Source organism: Malaclemys terrapin, chromosome 7, assembly GCF_027887155.1.
Source record: "Malaclemys terrapin pileata isolate rMalTer1 chromosome 7, rMalTer1.hap1, whole genome shotgun sequence".
Classification (NCBI taxonomy): domain Eukaryota; kingdom Metazoa; phylum Chordata; order Testudines; family Emydidae; genus Malaclemys; species Malaclemys terrapin.
This window is the reverse complement of record NC_071511.1, coordinates 87,539,086-87,564,698: the sequence shown is the minus strand read 5'-3', so window position 1 is coordinate 87,564,698 and position 25,613 is coordinate 87,539,086. Positions and strand designations below refer to the sequence as shown.

Below are 25,613 nucleotides of genomic sequence, written 5' to 3'. Positions count from 1 at the left end.
AGCTTCCGGGAACATACTTAATCTTTATAATTGTATAGAAAGGGGTTTGGGCTTTCTCATTCATTTCTCATCTTTCATGCCTCCTACTATTTAGATACGTTATTAAAATATCTCATTTTAAATGGTGTGTGCTCTGTTAGAGATATAGCTGCATTTCAGTTAAATTCCTGCTAGCTGAGCTGTATCCATCCAATCCTCAAAACTCCGCACAGCACAAGAGGAGGAGATGACAAAAATTCTGAACAGGAAAAGCGTTTCTCCTGAACTCAAGTAATAGACTTCAGCAGATTCCTCCATGGAGGTAGATAAATAGGTGAAAGAGCTGAAATTGAGCTTGCCCAAGGATCTAGACAGGAAGAGCACTTGGGAGATTGGGGTTTGGGAGTGACCTCTCATTCCAGTGTCTCAGGGGGCTAGAAGCATCGCAGGAGTGAACCTCCTAGATAAAGGAGGAGACTTGACTAACGCACTGCTTGGAAAAGCAGCTCTCTTCCATGCAAATGGATTGGGCAGTGAGGGGAGGGCAGAACTCATTAGAATAAAAGAGTACCTAGGTATGAAAAAGTGGGTGACAATTGTAAAGTCCATCTCCTTATAGTGACTTAAATTTCTGCCTTAGGCCTGGTCCCCACTAAGCCCCCACTTCGGACTAAGGTACGCAAATTCAGCTACGTTAATAACGTAGCTGAATTCGAAGTACCTTAGTCCCAACTTACCGCAGGTCCAGACGCGGCAGGAAGGCTCCCCCGTCGATGCCGCGTACTCCTCTCGGCGAGCTGGAGTACCAGCATCGACGGCGAGCACTTCTGGGATCGATTTATCGCGTCTTAACCAGACGCGATAAATCGATCCCAGAACATCGATTGCCGGTATAACTTATGTCGCTCCGGTAAGTGAAGACGTACCCTTAGAAGCAAAATCTGCCCCCTTCCTTCCTCATGTTTACAAGAATGCAGTGACCACTACTGTGGGAGAGCCTCCTGCCAGGAGATAAATCTGAGAGATCCCCATTAACAGGGCAGCTGGCTTCTGTCAATGCCAAGTGCATTCTTGTAATTACCTTTTGGTGACTTGCAGCCAGTTTCTCTAGCTTAATAGGATTATGAATGATGAATTTGGTAATTCCACCACTAAAGGCCTGTTAGAAGTGAGTTGACAGTGGGATCTAGTTAGGTGTATACTAGATTCTAAAAGAAGAGAACAGAATTAATAAATGGAGATAAAATGTTTTAGTAGTTACTAATTTAAAAAATAGGTCATGGGTAGATGTTATGAAGATCACCATGAACTGGCTGATTGGTAATGGGGGACACAGCCTTTGTCATGTTGGTCATTGGTCTGAATCTATCCTATGCTGGTAGTGAGAGTAAGCAAAAAGTTACTATGTAATAGTTTGGTGACTATGAATAAATTGCTATTCTTAGCCCAGTTCCTAGTGGACAACTGGTAGTTTCATACAGAGGTGCAGAGGGTTGTATTAGTCATGATGTCTCAACTACCTCCTACTGCTGGAGTTGGTGCATCCAGGCCACAACTGGAGCACTCTGCTGGTGCAGCATTGGGGGGTGAGGAGGGGAGGCTTTCATTAGTTCTCCTGTGGATAAATAGGGAATTTCCATCTCCAAAGCTATTAATCAAGCAGCTTTCACCAGAGCTGAATTTACTTTAAAATAAAATCAAGAATTGTCCCATGAGCATTTCCAGTACAGTGGGGTTTTTTACAGAAAGGGATATTTGCAATGTCGAACCAGTTTGTCAAAGCCAGCAATAGAGGTAAATCATATAAATCAGTGCTGGGGAGACCTGCATGCATTTTGAAAAGAGGAAAGTGCATCCTCATGTAGAGGCACTAGATCTTGGGTTTAAGATGATGACATATGGAAAAATCAATGCATCATTGGCCCTAGAAGGGCAGGCTTTAATGAACTGAGTGTTTCCTAGCCATTAATGTTTGCATGTTCCATAATGGCAGGAAGAGCTGTGTGTGACTGTCTTGAGCCAGTGTTTACAGGGACAGATATAAAATTCATAGGGGACAGACTGAACGAGGGTTTGTAAGTTCCCCTGTGGTAGGGAGACCATACCATTCAGGCCCTTGATGACCCTCAGCATTGGAACATTAAACTGAGTTTGAAAGTAGTATTTTTATTGGAAGGCATCACTGGTATTTTAAGGTAGAGTAATTTCCTGCATCTTAATGGAATGGGAAAAGCACTTTATACTTCAACATGATGCATTTCCAAGCAGTATTGAACTTTCCTATCATGAATTCTGATGTCACTTTTGTGTGTGGCTCATAAATGGCGTTAACTACTGGAGTGGCTCCCTGATGAACTGTGTTTTGTTCTTGAAAGTCTTTGAATAAAGAGGGACTCAGTGGTTTGGGGTTTAATGTTAGGATAAAGAGCCTTTCACCTTGTGTACAAATCTGAATTTGGACCAAACTGGCCACAAACATTGCCAGTGTTTGACTCGTGAATGATCTGTTCTCAATCCAGTCTCCTATGGACATTGCAAAACCAATTGTAGTTAGCCCAGACTGGCCCCTTTTGTTGGTGATCTCCACTAAGGATTGGAATAGGCCTGGGGACTGAATTAATTTCTCATATGTAGTGGTGTGGTCCCTCCAGTTCAGAGGTTCTCAAACTGGGGGTCGGGAACTCTCAGGGGGTTGTGAGGTTATTACATGGGGGGGGGGTGCGAGCTGTCAGCCTCCACCCCAAACCCCGCTTTGCTTCCAGCATTTATAATGGCGTTTAAATTAAAAACACTTTTTTATATATTTTTTTTTGGGGGGGTCGCACTCAGAAGCTTGCTATGTGAATGGGGTCACCAGTACAAAAGTTTGAGAACCACTGCGTCTAGTTCATGGCTGAGACAAGTGGATGAGATCGGGTGGTGAATGCTGGCATTGCAACTGTGCTGTATGTACTACAGGAATTCAGTTTCCTACACTTCAGCTGGCATCCTCGACAAAGGCTAATCTCACTTTCTATTAAAAAAAACCAGAACTCTTCTGAAGAATCATTCTAAATACAAAATGAATACAGAAATAGAACTAAATATCAGAAGAGACTTTCCAAGGTTGATTTTTACAGGCAGGTCTGCAAATATGCCTCAATTTGTTTTGTTTGGACATTCCTCATGGGTTCTAACTCCTCTCTTTCAGAACTTTGAGAACTTCTACTTTGGAGAACTGCAGCTGAATTCAGTCCATCTTTCTCAGAGATTCTCCACAGACCGCTCTGGTTACTACGCTACATCTGGGCAGCTCACTTTTTCCTGAAATAACAACTGAGGTGCTCCAACAGATCTGCTGTGCACCCAGAATTGTAAAGGGATTACATTAATTTTGGGGCCTCAAACATGAAGAGAGATCTCTTCTAAGGATTCTACAAAGACTGGGATGTCATGTTATTTCTTCAAGGAATCATGCACGATCTGCGACGTTGCACCTTTTTGGTGGAACTCTCCTGCAGTCTTTCCTACAAATATCCCATCTCCCTATCCTCTCAAAAAGCTCTGGTCTCCTCCTACCTCCACCTCATACTGCTTTTTCATTTCCCTTAACACTTCTAGTTTACTGGTTTCTTCCACTTGGAAGCTAGCTGGCATCTTTAGGATAAAGGGTCATTGTCAGCTAACCTTTTATATGCAGTTTTTCTCGTTTTTATCAGATGTTTGATGCCATCTTACAAGTTTACAAAAATAACATTTATTTCTCTACAGTTTCTTTCCTTCTGGCAAATATTTGTCTCTCCCAGCCTTCCTTCTTAGCCTTGTTTGTAATGGAGCAGAAGACATGTCTTCATTTTGTTTACTTCGCTATTTCAAAGCCCAATGAAGTCAGTGGAAAGACTCCCATTGAAATCGGTGGACTTTGGATCAGGCCTTATATGAACAGGAATGTTGCATGTGCCTGTTTACATTTGTCATTAAACTGCTTGTTGTAGACCAGCAGTGTGCACACACCCAGCTTTCTGTGTGTCACACCAGATCTTGATAATTTTGTTTTTAAATGAGCAACTGTAAACTCTCAAAATAAATGTTTAAAATCCAGAAGAGCTCCCCAGACTGTAATATAACAATGTTAAGGCAAGTCATTACTTGGGGCCCAAACAGTTTGACAGTGTTTCTGTAACATTAGTGATGTTAAAATAACCAAATAAATTAATTCCTTTAAAAAAAAGTGTTTAACTCCTGTTGCATTAATAAAGCTATCAAATTATTTTTGTAAACTTTTTGCACTTGTATTAATAAACTATTTGCAATAAGTGCAGTGAGAACTGTTTTAAGCAATCATTCCTCAAGCTGTCAAAAATCTGTTTATTGTAAATGGTTTTCTGATAAAGGAGCAAAATTGTTATTACAGTTGGTGATACTTTGAGACAGCATCTTAAGACAGTTGGCTTAAACAGTGCTGATCTGTTGTAAAGATTTTATTTCATGTTATCTGGGGATCATCTTTCCAAATTCAGTAATAGTGGCAACAGTGTCTTTTTTTTTTTTTTCTTTCACTAGGAAAGTTTAAAAATGGATGATTCTGGTTTCTTCATTTTGTATTGAAAACATTCCTTTTGTTCAGAAAATCAGTTTTAATATTCACTCGTTAGTCTGAAGCTATCCTGTACTCTATTTTAATATTTTTTTCTCCAGCTCTCTTCCCATGCTGCCATTGCACACTTGTCCTCCGGTGGGAAGAGCCTCTTCTAAAACCACCCTTAATGCTGCTTACCTAGTAAAGCATGTGTACACACACTTGGGACCTAATCCTGTGAGATGCTGAGAGCTCTCAATTCCTGTTGGTTTCAGCTTTCAGCATCTCTCAAGAAGCATATCTCAGGATCAGGCTGTTAGTCTTCCACCCAAAAGTACAGACTAGATTTTCTTTTTGCGATAGAAAGATATACATATAAAAGCTTCTTAGCATGTTTTATTTTTAACATCTGTAACCAAGAAGCTGTTTATGCACTTAGCAATATACTTCAGACCAAATATTCAAGCTCTAAAGGACACAGAGTACTATTTTTATTCCTCTTCATAAGCAATTCCCTCTTAGAAGCTTCGCTATAAAATTTCCTTTCCAACTAGTTTTGCCCTTTGTTTAATATTGATTTTTTTCTTGCTGTTTTTCCTCATTGAGCTCATCATTAATTACTCCTGAGGGCATTCTGTGCCAAAAAATTAAATTCTGGGCACAATATTTTAAAATTCTGCAAGTTTTATTTGTGAATAAATAAATGCAGAGGCTCCAGCATGGCAGTGGGGAGCACAGGCCCCTGGCTGCACGAAGGTGAGAGAAAACCCTGCAGCCTCCCCGCTCCTCAGACACGGATTCAGTGGTGAGGCTGCACCCAACTCTGACAGCACAAGGCCTGGGTCTGCCCCAGAAATATCCTAGGTCCCCCTACCTTTGTGCCAGGCACACCAGGTGTGGGGCAGGCAGGATCCAAGTGTGGAGGGGCTCATTGTCGGGGGGATCCAGGTGTGGGGTGAGAGGATTCTGTGTGGGACAATTGGGGTGCAGGCAGCTCAGTGGGGGGTTTTGGTGTGGGGAGATCTGAATGCACAGAGGCTTGTTGGGGGGAATTCCAGGTTCAGTGGCAATGGGACTCTGGGGGGGGGGCTTCCAGGTGAATGGTTGGGGCTCAGTGGAGGGGTCTGGGTGTGAGGGTCCCAGCAGAGGGGTCTGGATGCTCAGGGAGGGGGACTTGCTGGGGTGGGGGTCTGGGTGCAGCTTGTTGGGGGTCAGTGGGGTGGGGGTTTGGATGTGAGGGTTCAGGATGGTTCAGGGGTGGGGGGACTCATCAGGGTGGAGGTTTGAGTGCAGGGATCTCTGGGGGTGGTCTGGGTGCAGGTGACTCCAGATGCAGGAGTTGAGGTTCAGTGGGGTGGGTTTCAGTATGGAGGGCTGGGGGATTCTGTGTGTACTGGGTAAGGCTTGGTGGGGGTGTCTGGGTATGGGAAGTCTGGATGCATGGGGATTGGGCAGATGGGGGAGCAGCTCCCTCTACAGGGACCCCACCCCCCGCAGTTCAGGAGTGATGCGGGCAGGAAGCAGGGGAGGATGCTCAGCTTCCTGCAGCTGGGGGAGGTTTTGGGGGATGGGTCTGACACAGCCCCAACCACTCCTTGCAGGGGAAGAGGAAATCCTGTTCTCTCCTGCCTCCAGCCCAGACAGGACTAGCAGCTGATCTTGGCTCAGGGTAGAAGCCACTGGCTGGGGTGTCACCAGCCCTGCAGTGATTTCTCTCTCCTCCGGGTGCCTGAAATGATGTACTTGTGCTGCTAAGAAGTGGTGTATGACTGCTCTTGCAGCTTCCCTTTGCTTCTCTGTCAAAGTTATTTTTCTGTGGGGAAGCAAAGAAATCTGTGGGGGACATGAATTCTGCGCATGCGCAGTGGTGCAGAATTCCCCCAGAAGTAGTTAATATAGCTGGATTTTGATTAGGTTGGGCCAGATTCTTCCACCCTGACTAATGCTGAGAGTAAATCTTGCTCCATGAGTAATCCCATTGAAATCAGTGGGACTAGCACATAGTAAGGTACTACTTCCCATGAGCAAGGGTGGCAGGATATGTCCCTTTGTGCTCAAATACTGTATCAAGTGAGTGACCACAACTGTAGAAGGGGCATTAATGGCTGTATTTATATAGATCCTTTAGTTCTGTTTCAGTTTACATTCAATGGAGAGTTAAAAGAATGTTAGTCTGTTTCCTCTTCTGCAGATTGTCTTTAGTATTGTTAATTTCTAGGACTGAAAGCCAAGAATTTGTTTGAAATCTGAATCTGGTCCTGTGAGATCAACATGTTTTGTGCCTCCAGAATTTTTGGCTCCTATTTGCTTTACAATTGATGTAAACATCTATTATGCCTCTCTCATATGGGACATTTTTTTAATTCCCAGCAACCATTCCAAGAGTGTAACCCTTTAAAGGGGTGGTGGCATCTTGAAAATCACATTTGTCTGAACATATTGTAGCTACTATTGTGACAAATAACACCTGGAAACATTTTTTCTCTTTTATCCATTGATTTATTTGTGCATTCGACAGCACTTTGCACAGTCCATCAGGCCCTAGTTCTACAATGAGGTTTGGGTGGGTGAACTTCTGCAAAATCCCCTTGACTTCAATGGGGCTCTGAGCTGAAGGGGGGAAGGGGGCTGCTGGCATAGAGCTGATTGCAGGATCAGGGCCCTACTTAGGCTCCAGCAGCGCCTAAGTAGGCTGAACTATTTAGGGGGGTGTTCTGTCAGAAATGGGAATTGATATAGATCAGTGCTGGTCCCTGGCCTCTAAGATTTCTAAAGGGAACAGCGCCTCTATGTAAAATTTGTAGGGGTCTGCACCTGAAAAGGGTTGAAAATCACTGATATGGATAATCAGTTTTTAAAACCAATTTGACCGTGTTCTTTCGAAACAGCACAACCCAAATCCTCCCCGCCAGAGCTTCATCCCCTTTCAAATCCCCTGGAAAGCCCCACCCCATGGAGGGCGCCCAGCCTCGCTCTTCACGTTCCTGTTCGGCAGCCACTTTGCACGTTCCAAAGACCGCCAGCTCCCTACACAGGAAGCGGCGAGCCTCGTTGTTCTCCCGGGGGCAAAGCGCCGGGCTCGCCTCTTGCAGCCTCAGGCCCTTTCCCTACAGCATCCAGGCACCACGGCGGGCCGAGAGGGAGGTGCCGTGGAAATCCGTGCATCAGCTCGGCTTGCTGCGGCCGGGCCGGCTCTGCTCCTGCGGGTCTGAGGCCGCGGCGCGAGGGGAGGGGCCCGCGCGCTGTCAGCACCACGCCCCCAACCCCGCGGCTCTTCCCAGGACCCAGCCTAGGGTTACGGGCCAGGCACTGAACACGGTTCGCTGGGCTAGCGGGAGCCGCAGCCCGTCTGCGCCCTGGGTTGCAGTTCACGTGAGCTGGATGTGCTTCCCCAGGGCCTTTGTCGTGAGCCGCTCGCGGGGCTCGCACTGCCCTGTGCCCTGCATCCTCCTCCCTTGCGAGCGGGGCTAGTGACCGCGTTGTCTCTGGTCTCGAGACTCACTTTGAAATCCTATCCCGTCGTTTCTGGGTGGGTTCCTGTTTAACAGGTATGATGTCAAGTGTGATGCTGATGCTACAGTGACTAAGCCAGCCTCTTTTGGCGCAGACTCTGTCATCCTATCTGTGCTCCTAGCTCGGGGTTTCAGAGTAGGGCATCTCATAATCAGGTCACATTCCACTGAGGATCCACCATCCATCTCTCCCTAAATCGCGAGACCAGAGAGGGAAGAAGACAAATAATTGCTTTGCAAGAGGTGGAGAAAAAAAGACCAAGATCAGAGATGAGAGCCCCAGGCTGTTGTCTGGTGCTACTGTTGCTGTTGGCTGTCGCCTTGGCGGAAGGGGACAGCAAAGGGGGTAAAGACGGAGACCATCCAGGCAATTTTATGGAGGACGAGCAATGGCTGTCTTCCATTTCTCAATACAGCGGCAAGATCAAACACTGGAACCGCTTCCGAGACGTGAGTCTGTAGCCTAAAACCGTATAGCATGAGGTCCACCCTAGGGGAGGGGAGGCCGTTGAAAACCAGAAAGGAGTGCAGCGGGGGAACCTGTGCGAAAGAGCTGCCGATGGGAGCATTGCAATCTCTACTCTAAATGGATCTGTAAAATATATGGGGCTTCCCTGGTTGTTGTTTGGGGTGGGATTTAAATACAACTGGGCAGGCTTCGAAAAGCCAGGGAGCTGAGCAAGTACTATGCCTGTGGAAAAATTAAATGATTTCATTTGAAAACGTGTTTAATTTTGCATTAGCTAGAGACCAGCAGGCATCGGGGAGATGGAAGCCAGAAAAGGGCGTGCACAAGCTAGCAGCACCACCTGATTGCATTAGATTGCACGGGGGTAGGGCGAGCTCGGCTGAAGGTGGTAACTCCCTTTGCAAATGTTGACCGTTATTTAGAGGGAAGGGGAGGCATTTGTTGCACAGAGCACGGAGCAGCTTTGCAGCAAGGGCAACTCGCTGCATCGTTCGATGAAAACAAAGCCGTTCCCAAGTGCTCTAATGAGTTTGCAAAGGTGCGCTTGGCAAGGTTATAGGAGGCGCCGATGTGCTGCTGGGCTGTGTTAATAAGCACCTTCATGGTGCCTAGACCTGTGCATTAAGATGAGCTGAGCAAGCGTGAATGTGTGAGGTTGAAAATACTGCAGAAAAACGGTGGCGTTTTTATTGACGTGTCCCCCTGCTCAGTTACTGCCTCTACATAATTACACCCGAGCTGTTTGATCCTAGCGGCTCCACATTCTGCTGCTTCCTTTTCATTATACTATTGGATCCACAGGAATGGTTTCCGGATGGCGGGATCAGACAGCAAATGACAGACAAAATAATTAAAAAAGCAAGAGCAGAAAGAGAGAGAAAAGTAGGAGGGAGCCGAATGGAAATAATTATGGTGCTAAGAAAGCAGCAAAACCCAGGTGTCAAAACAAAGCCAAACATGGGAAATCACTTTTTCTCTCCTGCTGTTTTTCTTTAAATAAAAGGTTTATAAAACGTGGTAAGTGATAGATTGGGGTAGGAGGAGAAATAATAGCTTGGGGGACTACCCCGCATGCATTTTTTATTTTTAGGAGGACAGGTGTAGATTTCTCTGTCTGTGCAGGGTGGAGGCTGCAGAGGGAACTGAAAACCTGATCACAGGCACAAAAATGTTTTATAAGGAAGTTTCCAAAGGAGACAGCATAGGGGCAGGGTTACCTTGGAAGGGAAATGCATTAGACTTCAATAACTTGTAGTTTTAGGGATTTGTTTAAATATACATCTGATGCTTTCCATATTCTGCGCTAGGTGATGTGTGGACCCTGGCTGCTGCTCATAAATATATGTCAGCACAAAGGAAGGTGTGTTTCTTCCTTTGTTTTCCTTATAAACTATTTTATTTTATCTTTTTGCTAACGTTGATCAAGGTTAACTAAGAAGAAAGGATCATAGCTTCTTCTCTGAGGTCTGAGCTAGATTGCAGTGTAAATATTAATTGTTCTAAAAGTCATTTCTGAGATCACAAAAGAGGGAGCCCCCTACATACCCTTGCCAGTGCTTAGTAATTAGGAGGAGGAGGCAGAATGAGGGACTTCCTTTCACTTGTGTTTATGCAGCACTCTGTTTAGGAGCACCTGTAGATCACCGGGAAAAATGCATGAGTATTTTTCAACAGAGATGTGACATCTTTTTCTGTGTTTAAAAAGCTCAGAGGTTGTAAGGATGGCAGATCTATAGCTGTGGGGGCTGGGAGAAGCAATAGTTTCACTTAGTGGCTATTACATCAGGAGGAAAAGCAATTTGATTAAGTAATACAAGTTAGAAAAGGGTTGATTTTTGTTCTCATGACACTTGTTTAGCTTATTCTTTGCTCTCAAATGCCATTTCTCACTCCTGAAACATTTAGTATCAGAGACACTAAAGGATGGAGTTCCTCATTTCTTTCAGATTATTGACTCAGCCTCGACATACCATATTTGCAAAGGATTATGCACATTTGCAGTTTAACCTTTGAATAAATAACACATATTAGAAGTTTTGGGGTATGTGTACCTACATATGCTCTCAATAACCAATAGGAATGGTAATTTATAGTGTTTCATACATATGATAAGAGTATATGATTCATAAATGTAACCAGTCAAATTGACTATTACGTTTGACATAAAGACTGAGCCAAGTCTATATGTTAAGGTTTCCCTTATGAATTTGCTCATTAGGTACCATTATGGATCATTACAAAATATTGGCTCTGAAAGTCCAGTTGGCCCAAAATATAATGCAAGACAATTGTCCAATTAAATAAGACTAAATTACGTATATGCTGAACATATTAACTACATCTGCTATCAGTAGAATTGAACAACTAGATACAATCCTGCTTTCATTGATGGTCTTCTCAGGAAGGTTGTGGGCAGACTAGAAGACTGAACAGGTCTTTTCCAGCTCTAATTTCTATGACCTTGTGGACAGAAACAGAGGGGAATGGGCTAAACCCATGGCTAATGCTAATAGAGGTTTTGGTAATGACTTGATCCAGAAATAAATAGCCACAAATGTGTTTAGTAAAATTATTTTTTTTAGTGAAGGCAGTTGACTCAATATCTGAATACTTTTTCTGATGGTTCTTCAAGCCCTATACTGCAAAATGTACTGTTGAGTGTAATGAATTTGGTGGTCTCAGGTCATCTCTGCAAGGCAGAAGAACACTTCAAAGAGCTGTCATACCTGGTTTATCAGATTTTACCTCTGGCTGTGGAAGGAGAAAAACAAATGGTCCCATGGGTCCCAGTTGAGGTTTTTGTCACGCTTGTGTGAGGATGCTAGCATTGCAGCTAATGTAATTGAATCTTGCTAACCTGTCCTACAAGTAATTCAACACATTCAGTTCAGGACACTGCTAATCTAGTAACCTTCACAATTAAATGTAGTCAATAATAATAATAAGCAGCTGTATTTAATCTCAGACTTTCATTTTATTTTTCTACTGGCCAAGATAAGTTGGAGTTTTTACTGCCTCTTAATGATTATACTCATGCAGTAGTTACTGATTTGAGAATAGCTTACTGCCTAAGGAATTCAGCTTGTAGTACTCTGTAAGAGTGAAATAAATCAGGTATAGGTTATCACTGAAATGAGCATGATGGATCTCCTTTTAAATGCCAGTGGATGTTGTTCATGTTTAAAACCAATATATGGTATGGGATACTTGTCCATTTCTGCTCAGGACTAGAGAAGAGGAGGGTGTTACAAGTCAGGATTGGGGTGCTTTGACAGAGCTATGTGAAGACCTGGGACTGGAATAACTGGGGGCCTGGCAAATTAGGATTCTGGTGCATTGGCGGGGTTATGTGGGTGAAGCTCTCACACACCTCTCACACGCTATGTCTGATAAAGGTATCGGCTCCTCACTTGCATAATCACCAGATCAGAACATTGATAAAATTCCTGGGTAGAAGAAGTAACCAGCTAATTATTTGTGATTCTGTCTGCTGATGAATACTGCTCTGTATCTCTTGAAGGTTTATAGATTTACTGGGTCTCCCATTTTAGTGGGTTTATGTTGACAGGCTAATATTCTTGGTGCATTTAATGCTTAAGAAAATGAGGAACTAATAGCCTTGGGCAGACATTAGAACTGTTCATGCTGTGGGTATGTGAAGGCTTCCCTCACATGGTGCAGCCAATGCACCTCCATTCTGATCTGCAATACTTGCTTCCCTTCCAGTCTCAGATCTCCCCTGAACAGAGAGGCACAGATATCCTGAAATGCTTGACAGAGAAATGTCCATTTAAGACTAGAGTGACCACCATAGTCATTTTACTTGTGACCTGATCTGTATTTGAACCAAGTTCTCCAAAGGTGAAAGGTAGCAAAAGATCCCTGATGGCTGAATTAGCTATTAAATAACAGTGATTTAGAAGAAAATTGCACTATCTCTTTGTGTGGATGTTTGTGGAATAATTTATGAGTTAATGGACTAGCCTTCCCCTCTTGATATCTTGATTCAAATCCCAGAGAGTTTACAAGTAAAAGCAGGCGGGGTAAATTATCCTTGTACCCTATGGATGTTTGTCTATATCACAAAGCTACAATACAGGAAGTCATAACTCATTGCGGTGGTGAGGCTGTATTCAGGAGACATACAGGACTGCAACAGCTAGGCTGTTGCAGATCAGAGGTGTGCAAAGGAAGCTTGAACAGTGTTTGCCCTTGCTGTGTTTGGATCTGTAAGTGCTGTTAGTCTTTCATTTAAACATGAGCACCTAAATTAATCCAGAAATTCTCCTTACCAAAAAGAGGACTCTGCCCGACTCCTAATTGGTAATGAAAGAGGTGCCAGGGTTCAAGCAGTTTTTTAACTTTCATAACTGATGTGGCAAGCCCAGAGGTGCTGGGCTATGGACTGACAATCCCAGAGATGCCGGGGCTCAGCCTGGCAAGCCCTGGCACAAATTAAGCACTGCTCTGTGCCCATGAGAAAAGCCAGCAGAGCAGTGCATAGAGCATCCCTTTCAAGCTGCAGCCTTGTATGTGATCATGAATATGTATGGATCAGAGCTCTAAGTGAGCTGCTGGGGGTGAGTTGTAACTCCCTGGTAAATAAACCAATTAGTTTAATAGATAAAGGGAGAGGATAAAAGGAAAGGGGTGTTTTCCTGTTAAATACTTACCAGTGGAGACCTGATATGAATAGTGGTAAATCCCACTTGCAATAACTTGTTAACTTGTGTAAGGTTTTATATATTTACAGGATCTAGTTGACAGAAGTGTAATCTATTATATATTGGCAGAGAAAGTAGCATGTGGGAAGAGGTGCCCAATTCAATTTGATATCTTTGGGCTCCTCAGGGAAATCAGAAGGGCAAGTCTGGAGTCGCTTCACAGCCCTTGATGCATTAGGACTTGGATGCACTGAGATGAAGTCTGAGCACATCCTTAGCATCCTTTTCTTTGCAAAATATGTTTATTTGTCCAACAAGAGTCTGGGCAGTAGGGCCAATTCAGGGTTGTTGAGGAGGAGGACGATGCATTTTGAGAGCAGTGGTTGCAGTCCCCTGTCACCAACATAATTTTTTTGTGCTTCTATGTGTACAAGGGAAAGCAAGCTAAATTGGTGACATTTGTATGCGCTGGTTGGCAAACATCGTTGTGCAGGAATAGATGCCCATGTATTGAATATGTGTGTCTGCATACCTGGGAGGACAGGTGTTTGTTTTTGTGTGTCTGTGCATACATGTCTATTTTTGCTTTTTAAAGTTGCTTAGGTGGCAGTTGAAATCACACTCTGCTATGCCCAAGGCCTAAATGAAGCTCTGAAACAATTTTCAATAATACTGAGAGGTCGCCTGGATTAATAAGCAAGCCCTTTGGAATTTATTTCTGCTGAGAAATACTGTACCCAATGAGTCACAATTAGCTATTTAAATGGCAGAGAAGTCTAACGAAGTTAGCTGATATACTGTGCTCTTGTCCTCTAGTGTAGGGTGCAAACTAAAGATGAGATGAGATATAGGATGAAAAGAAACACAATTATTTGGCAGTGAAAAATCCTTCCTCCTGTGTTCCCTGCAGCCTGGCTAGAACAAACTCAATTGTTCTTTCAGTTGTTTGGGAAATTGTTTTGCTGTATTTGTTACTGTGCAGTGTCTTTCTCTCCCTCCTCCCCCCCGGCGGCTGTGCTGATCCAGTCTGGTTCTCGGAGGCTATGCATCATCAGAAAGCCACACCTGCATGGAGCTGTCAAACGCTGCAGTATTACTAATCATGACATGAGAATGAAAGCTATTGATTGAGATAAAAATACTGCTTTGTCAGACCAAGATAAATTCCATTCCACTGCCCAGGATCAGCATTCTCACTGCTTTACCATTGTTCATTTCTCTTCTAATTCTGGATTTTAAAGAGGCAGAATGCTTCAACAGTGTTGATTTTCACTGCACCAGGACACATGTTTTCTCTGCATGGGAATATCAGCTAGAGAAGAAAAAAATCACTATGCCATGGTTTTCTGATTCTAAAACTCTATTTCATGGTGTTTGTTCCCATTGGAATGTAAAACTCAAGTGATGCCCATATTGCTGCTGAACTGTGACCTCTAGTGTGGTTTTGGAATGATGCCAGGGCTGAGCCCCAGCTATTCCACCAGGCACTCCCAGCCTAGTATCTCTTGTGACAAGATGTCACTGGAAAGGACTGTGGACTCCCTAGTCCTGGCAATTAAATTTCCTCACTGTCCATACAGACACTCAATCCCTTCATTAAAATCTTCATTTAACCTAATCTTAATGTTATATTGGTCATATCAGTCATGTCTGCCTTAGTTAGCTTGGAAAGTCACACTTCTGCCTGCACACACAAGGACAGAGGTGTGTGTGTATAAGCGCAGAGGCCAGCATAGACATACAGCTCCATCTATGGTCTAACTTCCCTTCCCCTTTAAACCTGGGCGTGTAAGTATATCGAGTGGATGTCAGGATATTGTAACCATTGTAGTGAATCTCGGTTAAAAACGTGAAGGCTGCAGAGGCTGTAAATTGCTCAAGCCAGATAACTGTGCTTTGAAGTCTCCACTGATGCATCCTGTGGAATTCGTAAAATAAGCTAAACAGCACTGGAATGCCTTTCCCCCAATACTAAAAAGAAAAAGTTATACTAAATGCAAAACATCCTAACACTTGCAAAATGAAGCCTCTAAGAGTCAGAAAATTCTAAAAGTTAAGGTCTCTCTTGCAACGTCATCCCATCCACACTCTTGGATAATTTTACAGGAGAAACCTTAATTTGTGGGATTTTCTGACTTTGCAGTCACAGTGTCCTATTAACATTAGTTATGTTGCTTTTATTATAGTATATAGGAGAGGGACTTTTATATAGAAAACAGTCTAGGGATGTCTTTGGGACAGATCCTCAGCTGATATCATGTAAACCTGCTGCTGGAGCCAGTGGAGCTGTGCCCACTCACAATGTGTAAGCATAAAAATGTCAGCACCTAAACGGGAGCTCAGTGAGCCCCCAGTCTGGCCACACAGGTGCATAACTAGAAATCGTAGAAAGTCAGCTCAGGAGCAGATGAAGATTTCTACAGCAGCTTTGACTTGGCTACATTGTGCACCTGGCATGTTTTATGGTATTTGTTTCATGACACAAAGAGTAATACGTTAAGCCACACAACTCACCTGGAATAGCAGTGTAGCTGCGATGGGATAGCTGTTTGAGTACATGCCTAGGGTCTCAGACAGTATCAGACTTGGAGTGGCTAGCCTGTCCCACCACCCATGCCACCACGGTTGCAATGTTGTTTTTAGCATTCTAGCTTGATCAGAGCTAGCATGGGTATGTCTGCTCAAGCTGGAAATTATTTCTTCCCAACCCCAGTGTAGATGCACCCAGGGTATCAGTGAAATATAGAACCCTTTCCATCTAGGTCACTGGCCAATATCCGCACCAGGTCTGCAGTGACTGAAAGTTACCCGTTGATAGCTGTTTAGGAGGCTGTGTGAAATGAACTGGTGGCCTATGTCTAGTTCCCAGGGAAAGGTGTAATGAATAAATACCACCAGAACTGACACTAAGGGTATGCCTACACTGTAATAAACCCCCTTGGCTGGCCTGTAGCAGCTGATTTGGGCTGGGGGGAGGAACTGGGGGGCTATAAAATTGCAGTGTAGGCATTTGGGCTGGGGCTGGAGCCAATTAAATAAAATGTTGTCTTATCAGTGTAATTTACAAAAGCAAACAAATACCCCGCTGATGGTGCCAATTACCTCATCAGCACATTCCTGTCTAAAATGTGAAATTCTTCTGGGGAAGTTAAAAGGTTCCCCCCCCCCTCCCCTTCTCTTAATTTTCCTCCCTGTGTCCTTACTCTGCTGTAGAGCAACATAATTGTTTCCCAGTCAGTGACTTCCATCATATTCTACGCCCTAGTTAAGAAGCAACTAAATATTTAATAATTTGCTGGAACAAACCCAAAAGCCCTGTCAATCATGTAGAGAGCTTTGTGTTAAGAATGAGCAACAAGAAAGAGGGAGGATCAGAGTCCCTCAGCTCAGAGATGTGGAGAAACGTCCAGTTATGTGTGGTAGGTGACACTAGCATATGCTGTAGCAAGTCCAGAGACAATCCCAAACACCGTGATTGACCACAGAATTTTGTTGGCTCAACTATCACATATTTAAAGAGATTCTACTATTTTTCATTACTTGAGGTCAGCACTGCCAGTCCTGTTGGTGGCCCCGTTAGGCACGGGATGGGAGGCACCAGTCTCCCTGCACACTGCCCTCTGAGAAAGGCCTTAGTTTCCAAACCCGGCTAGTAGAACAGCAAAGGCAGAAGTTGCATTCTATTCTATGGTCAAGTTCAAAGCGATCTGTACCCATATCCTATTTGGACGTTAACTGGTCACCTCTTGTGAGCAAAGCAAGATCTAAGACGGGTTTGACCTGGTCAATAACCAGGCTTTTGCTTGGTTGTGGGGTTGTTTTTTTTTTTTTTTTTTTTTTTTAGTTAAAGCCCTTTGGCCTCAGGGCTATGTCTTCCTCTGGTCCCCCATTCTGTTTACACAGGGGGAATCTCACTGGCACTGAATGAGGACTCTCCTGCACTGCCCCTCACCTTCCCCAAGTGAAAAGCTAGTTTAGAGGGAGGAGCTCGCCCCTTTAATTCTGTGTTTGTCATACTCCACTTAAAGCTTCCTCTCTTGATAGTGTTATATTGTCATGGTCCCTTCTTTAACAAGTTATTGAGGAACATGTAGATATTGCTGAGACTCTGGGCTAGAGAGGATTAGTCATGGTGGGTTATATACGATGGGGTGTGCTGGGGAGCAAGAGAATGCAGTAAATTCCAGCCCCAACTCTGTGGGGGCAAAAGAGGTCACCGCCATGCACAAGCTCTGTCCCTGTTGGGATTGTGGAGTGGGTTCCCCAACTTCATGATGTAGCATTTAGAATTAATTCCTTACGCCTTCTGCATCCACCTAAAGAATTATATGCTTCAGTGTTTGTGTGTTCATTGCGCGTTGGGATATTTTGTTTGTACGTTGGAGTCTGTGCGGCTTACATGTGCTGGGAGGGATGTTGGGGGGAGTGTGCCCATGGGGTATTTTCTAGGGATTTCATACATCATGACTCTACTGTTCAGATTCTCAGGGGCTTCTGGAAGAGTATAAAATTAGCTGTGATGGAGGGGACAAGGGGATCCCATGTAGACCCAGAGCTGGGATTTATCTGTGAGAAAGATAGGATGTGAGGAGATGGCCTCTTGAGCTTTGTTAATGAGGATACATTTGAGAGTCTGTATGGTTAATGGGCTCAGGTCCATGAGATGATAGTCATGAGATATGGAGCTATTAGGTAATAGCTGTCAAAGACTCCTGAGACCTATTAGATCACTGAGTCCATCCCCAAACAGTGGGTGTATGTGACACTATACTTGATCTTGGCCAAGAAGCCGCAATATCTGTTCTCTGTCCTTCATGGTGTTCTCAACCCCTTCCAACTTAGTGTGGCCTGCACATTTAATGAACATTCTGTCACTCCCCCTCTCCCAGATCATTAGACCTAACTCTGACCCCTGTGGCGTCCCTCTACTCCTCCCACAGCTTGATATATTGTCATTTGTCATCATTAACCTTTGTTTTCAGCCCTTCAGGCATGTGCCCATGCTCATTTCCAAGCCAAAATCAACTGGCCACCACAGACTTAGCAATGAGGGGGATGTAAAGGGGGGAGGATTAGAGGATGCTTTTCTAACAGGGTAGCTACCAGAGCAGAAGTGGTGTTTGGCTGCTAAGGTGCTGTATTAATACATAGAATTGCCACCTCTCGTTCCAGCCCTCCTGCCTTGAACTTCACTGCAATCCAGAGTTCATGGAGATATTTTTACCAGGATTCATTCCATTGAGGTTTAAGTGCTTTCCTAGTAAATTGTAGCTACAACGAGTCCTCTGTCTAGCGAAACACAGAACGGCTTGGAAATACTGTTAATGTGACTGGGTTTCTAATATGATCCTAATGCTTGTGTATCCAGTGGTGGCTGGTGTATCCTGTGGTGTTCACTGTACTCCTTTCCCCCTGGGAATGGCCCCTGGTTTGGGGGATTCTGTTTGAGGTTACTACTTTATATACACCCCTCCCCCACCCCACCCCCGAGGAATGTGTCTTCTGTGACCTCCTATTTTCCCCTGCTTTATGGCCCTCTGGTTTTGGAGGTCTTGCATCACAGCTGCCACCTTTTTCATCAGGAAGGACTATCCCGGACTCTACTTGAGTATGTCAGTATCATTGACTAACTGGTGTGCAAAGTTGCCTTGGGCAATGTGAGGTGCTTCCTCCATCCAGAAACTGAATTCGATGCCTCCGCAGCACACGTAGAACCTGGTCTCCCATTCCAGGGAAGGGAGAGAATGGGAGCAGGACACCTGTAACTCAGACGGCACTGGGCCCAACCATATATTCAGCAGTGAGCACATTGATGGCTTCTAGAGACTAGTCAGGCTCTCACTATCAGTTCTGTTGGTGGTGGTGATTATTTTATTAATTTTTATTATGACACCAGAGGTCTCAACCAAGATCAGGGCCCCATTGTGCTAGGCACTGTACAGACACACCTCCGTTAACAAGCTTACAGACTAGACAGGGCAGACAAAGGAATGTTAGTCCTATTTTACAGATGGGGGACTAAGACATAAAGCCCACAAGTTATAACTGTTTATTAGTTCCTTAGCTTTTCAGCTAGTTTTTTTTTCTAATTACTGGGTATTAAGATTTGCTCACAACAGAACCGTTAGGTCTTCCATCTACTCCCTCTTTTTGTTAATAACTACAGAAAAGCCATAATTTTCTGTTTGAGACATCTTAACTCATTTCCATAGCAACAGTTTGAAGCCACAAAGACTAAACCATCAGTGAATTGTCTTGAAAAATACCTCTTAATTAAGAAAAAATGAAGGGATTATTGATAATTCATTTAGCCTGCTGGTTAGTAGAGAATTGGCTAACTTCTGTCCTGAATCTGCCTGAGCACAAGATATTGCTTGTGTTGGGCTCACTCCATTCTTCTGACTATCTATGCGGCTCACGGGACATCCCCAAGTTTGGGACATGGTTGCCCAAGGCTGTGAAAAAGCCTGAAGATACAAGGTCATTCCTGCTCCAAAGAGTTTGCAAGGAAGAAAGGGAATACTTTTACCCCTATTTTATGGTCAGCTGAGACACAAAGAGATGAAGTAAATCCATTCTCAGTCCCTTTGTATTTTTAAGACATGGAAACAAGGGCATTAGGTTGTTTTTGTTTTTTAACTTAAATTTGTGGTATGTTAATATAACAAAGGTAGTAGATCTAACTGATCCATATTTAGCAGTAGAAGCTCATGTGCTTCTAGCTCTCTGAACTACAATGTACAGTTAAGCACAGACTACCTTGCATATCTGGGCAGGGGAACCAAGTACAGTAACTTATACAACTACTAAACCAAAAGGGTAGAAACAATATTCTGCACTGTTATGGCATCTTTCATCCAACGATCTCAAAGCACTTCACAGATGATGATAAAACCTAATAACTAGAGCCCTGCGCGGATACAAAATTTGTATCCGCATCCGATCCGTGATCTGCAAACATGGTCTGTGGATATCCCCATGTGGATGGGGGATATCCGCAGATTTGCAGGGCTCTAGTAATAACTAGAATTGGTTGAGAATTTTCTGACGGAACAGTTTTCCATCAGAAAATGCTGATTCCACAGAATCAAAATGTTTCAAGGGAACTTGATGATTATGTCAACTTTTGATGAAACCTCTCTGCCTGCCTGATTTCCTGCCATCCCACCAACCAACGACTGGCAGATAGGCTCCCTGGGCTGCCCAGTTCTCTGCATGCCCACCAGGCAAGCAGCCTGGGTCTGTGGGATGTCCGACAGGCAGGTTGGGTGGGGAGTCTGCCCAGCTAGTGGGCTCTCTAGGGTGCTAGGCTTTGTGGCTGGCCAGCTCTCAGGATCCCTGGCTCCCCAATTAGCTGCTAGGTACTCCCTGGATCTCTGGCAGTCCACCTGGTGGGCTGTCAGGATGCCAACACCCAGCCTGTCTGGCTGCCTCTCTAGCAGGATCCTGGGAAGCCAGCCAGCTGGGGAGCTGGGTTGCCTGCAGTCCAGACTAGGAGCCTGTAAGCAGAGAAATTCCATTTTGAGTCTCCCAAAATGGAAATTTTCTTTCTTTTCTCTCCCATAAAAATATCTAGAGTTGGTTTTGTTCTGGTTCAGAATAAAACCTTTTTCAAAATCTCTAAATTTTCATGGAACAGACCATCCAGTTCCAGCACAGCTCTCCTAATAACTGTATGTAAGGAAAGATGGGTAAACTGAGGCACAGAGCGACTTAACGGGGGTGTTGTGTGAGGGTTACAGTGACCTAGAAACAGACAGTTTTCATGCAAATATCCATGTTAATAAAATGAAAGGGATGAGAAATACAGATCTGGCCATCTTTCTAGCCCATCCCTCCGTCGCCATAGCTTGTATTGCAGAATTATTTCTGACCAGAAATGCAAGGGACCAGCTTCTTCCTGAGAGCTGCAGCTGCTCGGCACCTCTGAAAATTGGGCCCACTGTTGCCAATGTGAATGTATTTCACCGGAGGGAACGGAGTCACGTGACTTGTCAACGCAGCCCACTGCACTGCTGAGTCTCATTTTAAAAGCCATCGCTGTCGTCTCTTCTCCATTTGGGAAGACAGCTCCTATTCTCAGGCAGTGCACTGACATTTATTGTATGTTACAGCGATTAGCAACCACTGTGGCAGGGTTGAGATTTCTACTCATCTTTTCTGTTTCCCTTCCTTTCCCCTCCCCTCATTCATATGAACCGGGGATGAGGAAGTTTTCAGTGTCTGTCTGGGGCTCACTGAGCAATGCAGTGCACCTTGGTTCACAAAGTCACTGTCTTCATGTTTCCTCTAATGTGCTTGAGTGCTGCTGTAATGGATATGCAGAGCAGAGTGACCTCACTGAAGCAGAGTGTATGGGCTGGGAGCACAGACCAGGCAGCAATTAATTGCTTTCACTGAACTGCATCTGGCCAATGAAAGCTAATGCAGTGAGTCAGTGCTGCCCTGGGTTTTGCTCTTTCTTTGCACTTGGCTTCCAGGATATTTGGGGGTTATGTGTTTGGTTTTTATTGCCTTTCGTTGTTTACTCTTATCTCTGTCCTTTGTATTATTCATCACTCTTTTTTTCTGTCACTTAATTTCTTTTTCTCTCTTTCTCTTTCATACCTCTTCCTTTCTTCCTTTTCTTTATTTACTCTATTTTCCTTTAATCTCTCTCTCTTTCTCTCTTCCTCCCTCCCGCACTCTTTCCAAATACTCCTTTCACTCAAGTGGAGTGTGTGTCAATTAATAAGCTGTCGGCTTTCCTCTTACACAGAGCTTGACAGAACCTCTAAAAGGTCTTTCCCTGAAAAGCCAGCATGAATCAAACTTAAAATGGTTTCTCCTCTGGATGCTTGGAGCCCCTCCTATGCCACGCTGTGTGTTAATGTCTCTTACTGTTCTCTTTTGTTACTGTTAATGTTGTTTCATGATTCTTTGGAGGTTTAGACCTTGCTCCATCTTTGTGTTGTCAGGGCTCCTAACCCATAGTTCTTTCAGGGGGCCAGAATGAGCAAGCACCTTCTCAGCCAGGCAGTAATTGAGCACAGAAAAAGAAGATCCGCTTTGCCCCAACAAGACGCTGCTGTGTCAACCCTTTCCATGAAGAGAGGTTGCAGATACCTTGTTGTACTGATTGGAGAAGTGTGGAACCTTGGAGTGAGACCTAACAAACCTGATCTTAAAAAAAAAAAAAAAAAAAAAAAAAAAAAAAAGGACTAATAAATGCTTTGCTGAGACTGCATGAAATGTCAGCATCCTTATCTAATGCAGTGCCGAGCTTTTTGAGCTACTGTAATGAAATAAATGAAAGTCTCTACTTTCACCTCTGTCCTGCACTTACTTGCTTCTCATTTTAAAGCATATGCAGATGATTAGACAAACAACAGAATCAATAGGTTGTTCCCTGTGTGGGGGAGGAGGAGCTTAAAGTGACCCTGGTGCTAGTTTGAAGGTCCTGGATTGATATCCTTGGTGGCCTGAATCTTCTGTCGGGTGTGTACCAGCAGAGCTGGACATTCAGGCCATGTGAATGTTACTCTACGCTCCCTACTTCAGTGATGAACTTCTCTGCTGGGACCTGGTGTATTGCTGCTGGCTCCTACCCATTGAGTCATGAACCATATTGGACTGGTACAAACCCCAGTCTTGTCATCATGAGTCTGTGGTTTGGAGCAGCCAGACATCCAGGGAGGGTTATAGTGTGCACAAATGGTGAGAGGCACCAGCAGTTATTGCCTGATACCAGTCCAAAACTTGTGCTATAAATTGGGACTGTTGCCTGAAAATGTTAGGAAGCCCTGGCCTGTTCATCCCTACAGGAGATAATGCTGGGGCACTTCTAGTGCAGGCTTCCCCCACACCTCTCTCTTCCTAGCATGCCTCAGACCTGTGTTAGAGAGATTACACCTGTAAAGTGAGACAGTAGTTCAGCCTTCAGGCCCACTGAGTCCATAGCATCTGTGTTGAGGCTGCCCAAGGGATACCAGCTATGATCTCATTTATCTAATGACTGTGGTTGTCCATCAGAAATTGGAGAGAGCTACCAGCTAGTTTAACAATAGAGGTCTGTCAGTGGCCTATTTAAATGACTCTGACATTACTGATCTGGCCAGGATTGGAAACTCAGCTGAGCTAGAGGAGGAAGGATCTGTTTCTCATTCCTGATCCTTGAGCCATCCAGTCTACAAACTGCTCCGTTATTTTTTTGCTGGGGAGTTTCCGTACCTATTATTTTAAAATCTATTTAGTGAGGAGGAGGGGAAAGTAAAGCATGTGCAGGAGTCTTATGATCTCAGCATGAGCAAGAGCACTATGGTAAACGACTGTGCACCCAATTTTAGGTTGCTTCTGAGACGCCTGTGGATTAATAACTGATACCAGTTGGTTGCCAAACTCTATTTTCCTTCTGACTAACCAGCAACAGAGCTGATTTCCAAGCTAACTGTTACAGTGTAGAGACAGTCAGTATTCAGTATAACTCAGCACCCTAGATCTTTCAGTCACCTCCTCTGCCAGCCTCCCTCTGTCCATCTGGAAGCACAGCTGCAAAGGAGATGTATGGGGTGTGTGTGCACATCCTGCTGCAGCCAGGTGGCAGAATCCATCACTTACTGTAATGCTAAGCACCACTGAAGACTTTTTGGGTACCCCAAGACTCCCATTCAGTCAGACCAAGCGTGGACTGACCAGGTTGGACTTTATAGGCTCTTCATCTGTGTAAATTCATAATTATTTGTGAAATATTTCTCATTGTATTTCTGAGTTTCTTTGAGTGTCCAGCCAAGTAACTGACAATTGAGAGCAACAACCGGGCAGTTCCCCCCTTGCAAAGGTGAGAGGGAAGGGAGCTGAGCAAACTCCATGTCATTTTGCTCTGTAGCTACCCTTCTTTGTCTCCCCTGCGGTGTTTTCTTTTCCTTAATCTCGTGGACGCCAGCAATAGTGGGGACAGCAGATTAGAATGTTGAAATGTTTGTTTTGAGTTGATAACCTGAGAAATGAGTACATCAAAGGCATGTCTCTCCTTGTGACTGACCAGCAGTCTATCAATACAGAGCTATTCTTTACTAGCACAATGCAGCAGCTGATTTCTCTGCAGCCTAGTCAGCACCACAATAAATAAATCTTTGATTTAATCTTCAATATAAATGTTGCATTCTCGATCTAGAATGACAGGACGGGGTTGAGGTTCCTGCTCTTCTGCATAGTTGCCTTTCACCTCCTTAGAACTTCAAATAAAAAAGGGATTTTTTTAAAAAAAAGAGCCCAACCTTCCTTTTAAAAAGAATAATGGTGGTTTATAACGTAGGTTCTACTAACCTGTTCTTAGACTCCCTCTGTAGGGCAGGGTGCCTAGACTGGATGGGGTTTTGTTATTCCCTTTTCACCCCCCTCCTCCAATCTTCTGATATAAGAAGAGAAGCAGCTAAAACCATAAACGCTTGTGCATTGCTGCTGATGCAGTCTGCCTGACATGTTTCCACCTGAGTGGAGGCTGCGTTTAAGTGGTGGGTAAAGTGATCTCTTTGCATGGAGTCTGTGAAGCACTTTAAGGTCCTTTGGGATGAAAGGTGCTGTAGAAATGTCAGGTGTTGTACGTGAGAGCTTGGTACCGACAGCGCGTGTGTTTCTGTGTGATCTACACTGGCACAACTTTGGCTTGCAAGCTGCAATGGGGGAAAAGGTTGAACTGCCAGCAACATACCAATCTGGGGAATTTTGAGCAAGGAAGCCTGTACTATGTGTGAATTCTGGCATTCCTGGGATTGCCTGCCTCCCCCACTCCCCTGAAGATGTTATGTGACCAGAGGCTACTAGTGCTCCAGGGAGGCCAATAATATTGCATGGTGTCCTTGTCTGTCTATATTAGGCTATATTATATTATATTAGGGGCTGCAATGTTAGCGAGAGGAAGAGCAGAAATACAGTAGCAGGAGTGCCACAATGTGTGAGCAGAGAGGGACAAAGTCCCCTGCCCACTCCCCCAACTCCCAATACATTTGGTAAAAACTTGTCCCTCATCTGGTAGTGCTGCTGCTGCAGTCTCAGAGGCAGCGTGGTGCCAAGCCAGCGGGTCTTCTCTCCGTGTCCATAGAGAATGGCAGCGGCAGAGGAGCTGGGGCTGCAACTATTGCTGGCTGGTAGGGATGGTGCTGCCTCCCCTGGACTCCCCACACGCTGCCTGCAAGGGAGGAGGGTCCTGAGGAGCTGGCTCCGTATGAGTGGGGAATACCAAGGAAGTGGCTCTGACTGAGAGTGCTGGTTCTGGGGAGAGGTGGTGGTAGCCTGGCAACAGCATTGCCACTCTTAGGCCTTTTAAACTGCACAGGCTGTGCAGGCCCCACTCAGGTGCCCAAAGTCCGCCACCACTTCCTAGTAACTCATGGGCAAGGCAGGCTCAGTCCCAGGCAGCCGGCCGAAGTGAAGGTCCCAGCCTGGCCACCAGA

General features: G+C 44.5%; 2 protein-coding genes across 6 annotated transcripts in view; both read left to right on the top strand.

Moving 5' to 3' along the window:
* The window catches only part of ASCC1 (activating signal cointegrator 1 complex subunit 1), a 59,479-nt gene extending 55,193 nt beyond the window's left edge, over positions 1–4,286 (top strand). For all 5 annotated transcript variants that reach the window (XM_054035919.1, XM_054035915.1, XM_054035916.1 and 2 more), the window contains one exon: positions 3,170–4,286. In XM_054035919.1, the coding sequence (XP_053891894.1) occupies positions 3,170–3,286 (117 nt within the window). In that variant the 3' untranslated portion in view covers positions 3,287–4,286. The remainder of the gene's footprint in view (positions 1–3,169) is intronic.
* A 3,220-nt stretch (positions 4,287–7,506) lies between these two features.
* The window catches only part of SPOCK2 (SPARC (osteonectin), cwcv and kazal like domains proteoglycan 2), a 48,813-nt gene continuing 30,706 nt past the window's right edge, over positions 7,507–25,613 (top strand). The window contains exon 1 of the mRNA XM_054033997.1: positions 7,507–8,499. Within this exon, the coding sequence (XP_053889972.1) occupies positions 8,320–8,499 (180 nt within the window). The 5' untranslated portion in view covers positions 7,507–8,319. The remainder of the gene's footprint in view (positions 8,500–25,613) is intronic.